Genomic DNA, 12,122 nt, shown 5'->3' with positions numbered 1-12,122 from the left:
GTTTGATATATTTACCAAAATTGTTTGATATTTAGAATTCTTCAACATATTGGGAGGGCAATCCTGAAATGGAAACGCTGCAGAGGATCTATGGAATATCCTTCCCTGATAACAAGATGATGAGAAACTGGGAAAAGTTCCAAGAGGAAGCAAAGAACAGAGATCACAGGAAGCTTGGGAAGGTATGCCCCACATCTTAATCACTAGGGAGATGTAGTCGCAAGCCAACATTTCTGTCTCATAAAACTCAGTTGCTTTAAAAATAAGATTTCTCTTCTTCTCTCCTATCTGTTTTGCTGGCACTCACAGTCTGCTGCAGAATTCTTTCATTCTAATACCCCAGATATCTTCTAACCTCTTTCTCCTGTATCTTATATTAAATTATAAAAATTACACCCTTCTGTTATTTTTGTCATGATATAAAAATAAAGTGTTTTTTTATATTCTGTGCACTCAATACATCCGTTGTATCTGTGAAACAGAGCAGCGTGTAGAAGGAAAAAATGAGATTGGAAAGCAGCTAGGCCTGAGCTTTAGGCCCAGTCCTTCTTGCACTCACTAGCTGTGTTAGATGATGGGCAAGGTGTTCACCTATGAAGCTCTATGTCCTCGTTTTCCTTGCTGGGTAGCCTTGCAGGGTAGATGTGAAGATGGATACCTGATGATGGTGCGTGGTACGGGGCAGGTTCTCAGTAAGTGACAGCCATGATGATCATCATCATCACCTAAAGCCCGCCTCCTGCAGTGAACTTTTTGGTCTTTGTTACATGTTGTCTCCCCATGAGTGCCATACTCCAAGTGTGCCAAGTAAAAAAATTACCAGAAAATAGCAGACGGTGACATAAAGCTAAGTTCAAAGCTAACTCGCCATAAATATGAATGGAAATTTTACTATGCTATTACATATATTTAGATATAAGTATTGAATGGCCTTGGAATGTCTATTACTAGAGAAGATGGAAGTAACTGATTATTATGTGTTTTATTCCCAGCATATCATGTGTGTGCAGTAAATATTAAGCCACAACAGATGACATTTGAAATGCAATTATTGTTTCAATCTAGGAACAGGAACTTTTCTTTTTCCATGATTTGAGTCCTGGAAGCTGTTTTTTCCTTCCCAGAGGAGCCTTCATTTATAATACACTTGTGGATTTCATACGAGTAAGTTGACTTTATTTTATTCTTATTCAATTCCAGTTTACATTTTACTATTTTCTCTCGTAATAAAATGGTCAAACATCTCCACTAATTTTACTTTGGTAATGTTAATAAGAAGTTTGAGGTTAAAAGTGAGATACTGGCTGGGCGCGGTGGTACACGCCTGTAATTCCAGCACTTTGGGAGGCTGAGGTGGGCAGATCACTTGAATTCAGGAGTTCAAGACCAGCCTGGCCAACATGTTGAAACCCCGTTTCTACTAAAAATATAAAAATTAGCTGAGTATGGTGGTGCACTCCTGTAAACCCAGCTACTCAGGAGGGTGAGGCAGGACAATTGCTTGAACCTGGGAGGCAGAGGTTGCAGTGAGTTGGGATCATGCCACTGCACTCCAGCCTGGGTGATAGAGCAAGACTCTGTCTCAAAAAAAAAAAAAAAAAGTGAGATAACAGATTGTACCTTCTAATAACAACATGGAGATAATTTCTGTTTTCTCCGAATACATTCCTAGATTTCATAAAATTCACTTTTTGTCCATATAAGTTTCTAAAGCGTGTAGATATAAAGGCAAGCATTAGACTAAATGTGGTGCTCCCTGTGAAAAAGAAGAAAGGAGAAAGTGTCTTCTCTGGCACAGAATGTTGAACCGTGAAGCATTGCTTCTCCAAATTTGGTCCATGGGCCACTGGTGCTTCCCTTTGTGTAAAGCCTGACTCCCAGGTGATTTGGCAGCTCCAGAGGAAAGAGGAAAAAACCAATAGTGTAAATATCTACTTGTAATACAAGTTCATAAATGGGAAAGTCATTAGTATTTACATGGTGAGGACTGTGTAGATACTGTTCAGAGGTGATCCAGGTCGGCTACTAGGATTACATTTCCATTCTTGCACCATTTTGTCTTTACTATAATCATTACCTAAATTTTTCATTTACTTAGTTTTTTATGTGCCTACCACTAATTCATCCTCAAATTTCTCTCAAAAAGCTACAAATCTCCTTGCAATGTATTTTGCAATGATTCAGGTAATTGCTCAGTAAATTTTTTTTCAAATTTGGTCCTCTCACTCCAGAATTAACTTGCTACTAAGATTCTTGGAAACGGATGTCTTAGGACTTATTTTCATCATCTTGGCCATTTTCCTCATGTCTCTTCCTATGCTGAGTCCTGTTTCCTGGTCCCTACCTATCTCTTCTTTGCTTATCTTTAGTTCTCATTTGGGGATCACTTTCTAGAGTAACTTTCTGAGAAAAGCATATATGGCATGTAGCCTGTGCTGGTTATTCTCTGTTTGCTTCACTAGTCTTGTTCTCCTTCCTTTCCTTCTTGTGCTGTGCCCCTGGAGGCTGACCTCTATGGATTCTATCACTTGGGGTACATATCTTTCAGTAGGGACTGGCCAATGTGAGGCAGTGTTAAGAGTTCAGAGGGCAGGGGGAGAGACTTGAAGAATCACTGAAAATTATCAGAGATTTAGATTTAGGCAGGTGGTGATGACCACCACAGCTGCTGATTTGGATGTGCTGTCTTTTCTGGAAAATCAGCATGGCCCCTGGCACCCTGTACTCTCAAATTGGGAGTACAGTAGATGAAGAATGAACAGAAAGCCTTTACGGTGGCATTAAGGGGATCTCTTCTTTTTTATAGATGCAAGACAGACGTGGCTGATGATCAGGCTTGATTGTGTGGGTCACCAAATTGTAAAGGCATTTAAATACACAAACCCAGTGATCCCTTATTCGAAGGTAAGGGTACTGGTTGGGAAGGCATGGGTCCCTGAGTCTTGGAATGGGAATATTTGACAGACACAGACGATGCTGAGAACTTTGAATTTCTAGGTACCCTTGTCTGAAGGAATTGGCCTTACCAAAAATTAAAACCTGTTAGGGAACTCAGCTGTTTTTTTCCATTGTTTTTTTGTTATATGGTCATGTCTCTTCCCATATCTAGTAATGTTTTATTATATACCAGATACTGTATTTAATACAAGTATAGAGGCTCTAGATGATGTTATTTCCCACTGGACCATTCACCCCCTGCCAGTATTAAAGACTGATCACTCAGTTCAATCAGAGATTGCACAGGGTTAGGGCTGGCTTCCATTTTAATAAAATTCAACCAACTTTTGATTCCTGTTTCTAGGCCATGACCCTTTTGGGTTTCCAATTGACAGTCTGGCAGATATGTGTCTTTTCAGCCCCATAGGACTGTAGGGAAGTCCATTCTGCTCTCCAATGTATTCTGTTCTTGAGTAACAAATAATTCCAAGTCTCATCCAATTACTGCATTGGCTTAAAAATCCAGTAAGGAAACTGCATCAACTAACAGGCAAAACAACCAGTTGGCATCAAAATGGCAGGATCAGATTCACACATTAAAAAAAAAAAAAATCCAGTAAGATGTTATCTGAATCAGGCCTAGATGCATATGAGGCTCCTCAGGTGCAGTTTCTTGGGAATGCATCATCAAGTATATTTCCTCTACATCTTAAGACCTGTGAACTAAAGACACAAATTATCTACCAGCCACTTATTCTCCCATCTCCCCCACATTATAAAATGGTGCTAGAGGAAAATAATGCAGTAGATCGTCTCATTCAAAAAGGAGTAGGGGAGAGTAGGAGGCACACAGTAGTCACCATCTGTAGAAATTCTGGTATTTACCAGTTATCACTGCCCTAGGGTCAAAAGATACGCTTTGATCAAGATCCAGGTTTGTTCTGCCTGGCTGTGATTCTGCCCTCTGAGATATCCTTTCTCTTCCATAAGAAGTGGCCCATGTGTATTTTGGGGTAGCTTTCTTAGTATTCCCAACCTGATACCTTCCTGTAAAATTCTGGGGGTGGTCCAAGGCCCTCATTTCATTTTGTGCTGTCTTTCAATTCTAAGCTAGTACAATTCCTTTAAAAACTTTGTGAGGCCCTTTACATAAATTTATCATCAACATGATTAGTTAAAAGCCACATCCACATCTTTCGGACACAGATCTTGCTTTACCTAGGAGGCTGCTCTGAGACAACAGTACACTGCAGTCTTCAAAGCCTTTGTGTTTAACTGAGAGGGTCTACAAAGCACACTCCTAAGACTTTTAGAAGCCTTACTAGGTGCACTTACAGATCATTTTGAGGTCTTCACAGAGTGTCTTACAGCCCCACCCTTAAGACCTTTATCCTAAGGCTGTGCTTTGATGATTATAATCTGAATTTGATCTTTGTCCTGAAGCCTTGTAAGTCTTTTTTTGGGACAGTCTAAGGAAAAGAAGGTTTTATTTTTGAACCTAGCAGGTCCTCGTGACTATATTTCCTCTAAACTCGGCTCAAAAAGTTAATTAGTTTCACCTTTGGTTTATACTTCTCTTCTTATATTTTACTGTAGGCAGCCAGAAATTGGTTGTCACTTTCTACATTCTGCCAGGACTTCTCCCCAGCCAAGTTCATGGTTCTTTGGGTACTCTTTCTGTTTTCCATGTTACCTCTGGTGACAGCGTTACCCACCATCTGTTTTTGGCGCCTCGTAATAAGAATCCCTTTTAGCTTCTGCCCACTACCTGTCCCCAAAGCTACATCTTTTAAGTTATTGTTAGGTCGACTGAAGAATCATAAGGTTCATAAAATTGGAAAGGAGAGCTTTGTAAGGCTGGTTGCCTCATCGGGAGCTCGGACACACACCCGCCCCCCCCTCTTTTTCAAAAGCCTGGACAAGCCCGGATGAGCTCGGGCAAGCTCAGACATGCTCAGGCATGTTCCCTTCTCCCATGCCCGCACAGCCTGACCTTCCCTTAAAAAGCCCAGTATGCAAACAAGGTGCTGCAACCATAGCCTCTTGTCAGCCAATAGCAGTCAAGCCTTATTGACCAATAGCAGTTGAGTCTTAACAACCAATGGCAGCCGAGTCTTAACAACCAATAGCAGCTGAGTAATTCCAACCAACAACAAGCCAAGTCTTAGGTCAAGGCTTGTAACTTACCCAGTGACAGTCTTGCTCTCCCACAACCAGTCGAACTCCTTCACTCCCTATAAAACCCTGTACCTGAGAGGAGTCCGTGCGACTTCTCTGGCCCCTCCTGTCGGGCCGCAGAACCTCATCCGGGAGCCTAAATAAATTCCTTCACATTGGATTATTTTCGTGCTGGCCTCAGTTTCTTCGTTTTATCCTTGGCGAGAACAAACCTTACAAGCTTCATTTCTTTTGAGGGGTTGCAGCCTGGTATCCTGCAGGCTGGGAAGCATAGCTTCTGGCAGAAACCAGAAGCATGCATTTAGAGGGAGGGAAAAGTAAGACGAATTTATGCTGATGAAGTTGGCCAAGTATAAATATTTAACAGGTTGTAAGTTATGAATATTCACAAAGAGGGGACATGTACATACATAGTAAGCAAACATGCATGCATGCATCCCTTGTTCACTTTGGGGTAGAGACTTAATGCATTAAAATTGGGCTCTATAACCAGAAGGTCAAATGGAGGACACAGAGGCATCCCATGTGCAGCTTTTGTAAACCAACCAGAACCAATACATGATTAGTGGTCTCTTATCAGGAAGGAATGCTAGTCAGTTGTGTAAATCAGTGGTGGAGCAAGTCTTTTGAAAGGGCTTGTTTCTGTTTAACTCTTAGGAAAGAAAGCCTAATAGTGGTTAGTGAGGGAGTGGGTATAATTAGGTGTGCCCAACCTCCTGTCACTGCCAGTAACTCAGTTTTTAAGGTTTCTCTAGGGTCCCCTTGGCCAAGAGGGTGTCTGTTCAGTCAGTTGGGGAGCTTAAGATTTTATTTTTATTTCTTAGTTATAGCAGTACCTACATCCAGTTTGAAATTCTGTTCTGGATGGCTCTTGCAGCATAGCCAAGCATCTTAGAAATTAATAGTTTGAAACTGCCGTTTCATCATTACTGTTTTTCATAGTTCCAGATTTTAGGCTCATCTGGCTGGCTCTTGGATTGGGTCCCTTACATGACTGTATTCAGGTAGAGTCTCATGCCAGGGTTGGTTATTGATTGATGTGTAAGTTACATTGATTAAAATGTCCAGATCTGAAGCACGCAGCTCAATCAGTTTTCACACATGTGAACATCTACACAACCACCATCCAAATCAAGACAAAGATCACTTCCATTCCCCCGTAAGGTCTTCTTGGGTCACTTCCTAGTCGATTCTTGCCTCCTTTCTCCCACCTGAGGTAATCTCTATGTTGATCCTGTTACCATAGTCTAATTTAACCTTGTCTTAAACTTCATATAAATGGAATCATACAATATTTTCTGCTGTGTTTCTGGTGTTTCTTTTGTTGGGCTTAACATCTGAGATTCATCCATGTTGTGATAGCTATGATAGGTCTTTTTGTATTGTTTTGAGTTATTTCATGTACTATGGATATGGTACAACCTGTTTATTCATTATCTTGTAGTTGTACATTTAGATTATTTCCAGTTTAGAGCTATTGTACATAAAGCTGCTATCAACAGTCTTGAACACACCTTTGGTGTACATAAGTACTCATTTCTTTTGGGTATGTACCCATAAATAGAATTGTTAGGTCATGTGGTAGTATATGATTAACTCTTCGAGAAAATGCTGAACAGTTTTTATGTGGTCAAACCACTTAATATTCCTTCCAGAAACATGTGAGCATTCCAGTTGCTCTGCATCCTCATCAGCCCTTGGTGTTATCAGTATGTTATTCTGGTAGATATAGTGGTTTTATTTTATATTTCCCTGATGAATAACGACATTGAGAACCCTTTCTTATGTTTACTGGTTTTTTTTTTTTTTGGAGTTTTTTTTTTGTGAAAAAATCTTTTTTTGTGTGAAAGAAGTGCCTTCTTAAGTATTTTGTCCATTTAAAAAATCAGGTTTATCTTTTTATTATTGATTTGTAGAAGTTCTTTCAATACTTAATAGGAATCATTGGTTAAATATATGTATTGTGAGTGTATTCTTTCAGTCTATGGCTTATCAATTCACTTTCTTAATAATGTCTTTTGACCAAGAATTTTACATTTAATGAAGTCCAGTTTGTTACTTTTTCTTTTTTGGTTAGTGGCTTTCATGTCCCATTCAGAGCCAAGATGCTGTTCTTCTGTGTTATATTCTGGAAGCTTGATTGTGTTTGCTTTCATACTGTGATCTACCTTGAATTCATTTTTAGGTTCTGTGAATGGTAGGGGTCAAGGTTCTCTTTTCTCCCTAGGGTAATCTAATAGCTTCAGTGCCATTTATTGCAGCAGAATTTTTGTGCTAAACCAAATAACCATATATGTATGATTATTATATAGTCATTTATATATGTGATTATATATGTATGTATGTATATATTTCTGGATATTCTGTTCCTTTTGTCTTTTGGTCCATCCCTGCATCAATATCACACTGTTTTTCTCAATTACTGTAACTGTATTTTAAATCTTGATATAAATAATTTTTCTTTAATTTTATTCTTCTTTAGGATTATTTTGGATATTTTAGATTCTTTGTATTTCCATATAAATTTTACAATAAGCTTTTCAATTTTTTTTTTTTTTTTGAGATGGAGTCTTGCTCAGTTGCCCAGGCTGGAGTGCAGTGGCACAATCTCAGCTCACTACAACCTCTGCCTCCCGGGTTCAAGTGATTCTTCTGCCTCAGTTTCCCGAGTAGCTGGGACTACAGGAGCATGCCACCATGCCCAGCTAACTTTTATATTTTTAGTAGAGACAGGGTTTCACTATGTTGGCCAGGATTGTCTTGAACTCCTGACCTCATGGTCTGCCCACCTTGGCCTACCAAAGTGCTGTGACGACAGGCGTGAGCCACTGCACCCAGCCAAGCTTTTCAATTAAAAAAAAAAAAACACCTAGTATTTTAATTGGGACTGCACTCAATGTATAGATGAATTTGCAGATAATTGATACCTAAATAATACTGAGTTTTCCAATCCGTAAGCATGGTAATTATATCAATTTACTCTGTTTTCCCTCACCAATATTTTGGAGTTTCTATTTTAGACGTCTTGCACATCTTTCATCAAATTCATTTTTTGATTTTTATTTTTTCATGAATATGACAGAAAAACCCACAAAAAGCTCAACATCGTTGGTCATCAAGGAGATAAATATTAAACCCATAGTGAGATACACTTATACACCCACTAGAATGTCTCCTTCCCAGCGTAGAAAGAATGAAAACTTCAGGCATTGGCAAGAATGTGGAGCAAATATAACTCTTATTGCTGTTAGGAATGTAAAATGGTAGAGCTACTTTATAGCAGTTTAGCATTTTCTTGTAAAGTTAAACATGCATGTGAACCATCATTCTCACTTCTAATTATTATCCCAAGAGAAATAAAAACATACGTCCACATTTACACAGAGATTTGTATTTGGATGTTCATAATGGCACAAAACCGTTTGAAACAACCCAAAATTCAACTTGTGAAAGGATAAACATAATGTGGTAAGTCCATGCTGTGCAGTACTACTCAGCATTTAAAAGCAGCGAGGTACTGATATACACACGAAGGAGAAACTCAAAAGCATTGTGCTGAACCAAAGAAGACAGTCAGAGAAGACATAAGGCACCATCCCGTTATATGACATTTCAGAAATGCCAAAACTATAGCGACAGAAAGATGATCAGGAGTCCAGCAGATGGGGAGAGGGGGTTGATTCCAAAGGGTCAGAAGGGAACTTCCTGGAGGGTGGAAATGTTCCAAATCTTGATTGTGGCAGAGGTTGCATGACCGTATACGTCTGTCAGAAGTCACTGAATTGTACACTTAAAATTAGGGAATTTTATGGCATGTAAATTATACCTCAGTAAAGCCATTTTGTGGTAAAATACACATAATATAAAAATTTACCATTTTAACTATTTTTAAGAGTGCAATTAATTCTCGCTAAATTCGTTCATGTTGTCATGCAACTGTCATGGTCCATCTCCAGAACTCTTTTCATCTTGCAAAACAAACTCCAGGACCTTGTCATCATGCTACACTTAATCTCTATACCCACTGAACACTAACTCCCATGCCTGCCTCCCCCAGCCTCTGTAACCACCATTCTACTTTCTGTCGCTATGAAATTGACTATTTCTAGGTGTCACATATGAATGGATTCATAGGCTATTTGACCTTTTGTAATAAAACTATTTTTTTCCAGAGTCTACTTTGACATTGACATAGGCAAACCAGCTTTCTTACACTACGTATCTTTACCTATCTTTTTATTTTCTGCCTGTTTCTATATTTAAAGTATGTTGCTGGAGAAAAGAATACTGTTGGGTTTTATTTTATTTATTTATTTAGGCTAGTCAAGTGAAGCAGTGGGAGTGGAGAAGAAACAAAGAAATCTGTTAACTGGTTGTGATCCATTAGTTGTAAACACCACTGCACTCAGACTAGCCGGGTTTTTTTTCAGTCTGTCCGCTTGTGTCTTTTTTCTTCTCTGCCCTCCTCCATGTGCCTCAGGGTCCTCCGTGAAGTTCCAGTCGGTTCTGTTAGTCGTCAGCTGGTAGAGGGTGTGCTTGTGGGACAGAGTCTCAGTCACAGCTGGGCCACCTCAGGGGCCATGATCTGGTCCAATATCAATACCCTTTGGCTTAGTGCCGAGTTCTAGTCTAGTCAGTTGTGGCCAGAGTGCTAGGGATACGTGGTACTGAGCACAGTGGAATATATGGCCACATTGCACCAGGAAGCGTCCTTTCTCTCAGAACTGGAACTGCTACATTTCTGTGGAAGGGATGCAGGAGGCCAGGATGAGCTGGGTCTACATACTGTTCCCACTGAGAGAAAGTCCAAGATTTCTGAGTTTTTGATTCAGGTAGCATGACTTCCACTTAAGTTTAAGTAAAGGCAAGTGAACTTTTGTTTGTATATTGGTTACTGGCTGTGTGGACAACTGATAGTGAATAAATAGATGTTTTTGTTACTCTCCTTGAAATTCTTTTTCATTGCATTCTGGAACATGTCTGTTAACTGATTCTTTCTGTACCCTTCTTACCTCCTTTTAAAATTAAAAAAAAAAAAAATTCATGCAGTAAAATTTACACATCTTTGATAACATGCAGAACTATGTTATCACCTCAGCAATCAAGATACAGAACAACAGTTCCATTACCCCTCAAAGCTCCCTCATGGCACCCTTTTAAAAGTCAAACCTGGGCCGGGTGCAGTGGCTCACACCTCTAATCCCAGCACTTTGGAAGGCCGAGGCGGGCAGATCACGAGGTCAAGAGATTGAGACCATCCTAGCCAACGTGGTGAAACCCCATCTCTACTGAAAATACAAAAAAAAAAATTAGCTGGGCATGGTGGCGTGCACTTGTAGTCCCAGCTACTCGGGAGGCTGAGGCAGGAGAATTGCTTGAACCCGGGAGGCGGAGGTTGCAGTGAGCCGAGGTCACGCCACTGCACTCCAGCCTGGTGCCTGGTGACAGAATGAGACTCTGTCTCAAAAAAAAAAAAAGTCAAACCCTCCCCTACCCCTGACCCCAAGGAACTGTTGATTTGTTCTCCATCCCTAAAATATTGGCATATAAATGGAATTGTAATTTTATAAGACCTTTAGGGACTGACTGCTTTCATGCAGCATAACACCCTTGAGATGCATCCAAGTCGAGTGTCCTCATGAGTCTCTCCTTTTATCTCTGGGTAGTATTCCATTATAGGGACATACTACAGCTTCATATCCATCCCACAGTTGAGGGGCATTTGGGTTGTTTTCAGTTTTTGGCAATTATGAATAAAGCTGCTATTATCATTCATGTACAGTTTTTTTTTTTTTTTTGTATCAACATAGGTTTTCATTTTACTAGAGTAAATATCTGGGAGTGCGATTTCAGGGTCATATGGTAATATGGTTTGGCTGTGTCCCCACCCAAATCTCACCTTGAATTAATAATTCCCAGGTGTCAGGGGTGGGACCAGGTAGAGATAATTGAATCATGAGGGTGGCTTCCCCCATACTGTTGTCGTGGTAGTGAATAAGTCTCTCGAGATCCAATGGTTTTGTAAACGGGCGTTCTCCTGCACAAGGTCTCTTGCCTGCTGCCATGTAAGATGTGCCTTTGCTTCTCCTTTGCCTTCCACCATGATTGTGAGGCCTCCCCAACCATGCTGAACTGTGAGTCCATTAAACCTCTTTCCTTTATAAATTACCCAGTCTTGGGTATGTCTTTATTAGCAATGTGAGAATAGACTAATACATATGGTAAATTTAAGTTTATAAGAAAATGGCAAAGTGTTTTCCAAAGTGGTTACTATTTTGTATTCCCACCAGCTATGTATGAGGATTGCTTTTGTAAAGCTCATCTCAGTCACACCTTTTGTATTTCCTGGAATCTGCCTGACTTGTTGATGTATGTCTTGAAACCATGGAGTGGGGAGGGGAGTAGCTTCTCTTGTTATACTAATAACCCACTTGGGGAATTTTTGCTTCCTCTTCACACAACCTTGGATTTAGTGTATTTCCAAACCAAGCTTATCTTTATGAACGTAGCAGCCTTTAAACATTCCACTCTGCTGCAGAGAAAGTCCTGAAAGATGCACTCCAAGGGTTTAACTGAAGAAAGTCTAGTGAAGGAAATATTAATGGATGTATCGGCCTGGCTAAGGTAACTAACAAGGGATGGTAGAGCACCCAGGGATTACCAACAGCAAGAATCCCTTCCCCTCCACCACTAGGCCTGAGGAAGTGAGGAGATGGAGTAGTAATACCAGAACCCACAGAGAGTTTGGAGCCATGGAGGAGAGGCCACTCAACAGAAGCTGTAAACTGTAGAATGCAGCCAGAGCCTGAATAAACCCACAGCAGGGAAGAAGTGGGGAAGGGAAAGAAATATCCAGACTTCTCTCTTCCACTACCCTCTGGATCCTTTTGGAACTTCCTGTTGGTCAAACCCAATCAGAAATCATAAGGAAAGTATATTAGCATGTCAGGATTCTCCAGAAAATGGAACTAACAGGATATATAGAAAAGAAGATAATTTATTATGAG

General features: G+C 40.1%; 1 protein-coding gene across 5 annotated transcripts in view; it reads left to right on the top strand.

Annotated features, from left to right (window-relative positions):
- The window catches only part of TARS3 (threonyl-tRNA synthetase 3), a 63,919-nt gene that overhangs the window by 20,396 nt on the left and 31,401 nt on the right, over window positions 1–12,122 (top strand). For all 5 annotated transcript variants that reach the window (XM_064376309.1, XM_064376312.1, XM_064376313.1 and 2 more), the window contains 2 exons: window positions 36–182; window positions 1,066–1,164. In XM_064376309.1, the coding sequence (XP_064232379.1) occupies window positions 36–182; window positions 1,066–1,164 (246 nt within the window). The remainder of the gene's footprint in view (window positions 1–35; window positions 183–1,065; window positions 1,165–12,122) is intronic.

Source organism: Aotus nancymaae, unplaced genomic scaffold (genome assembly GCF_030222135.1).
Source record: "Aotus nancymaae isolate 86718 unplaced genomic scaffold, 86718_ANA_hifiasm-v0.15.2.pri h1tg000014l, whole genome shotgun sequence".
Classification (NCBI taxonomy): domain Eukaryota; kingdom Metazoa; phylum Chordata; class Mammalia; order Primates; family Aotidae; genus Aotus; species Aotus nancymaae.
The sequence above is the reverse complement of the archived record's forward strand: the minus strand, read 5'-3'. Positions and strand labels throughout refer to the sequence as shown.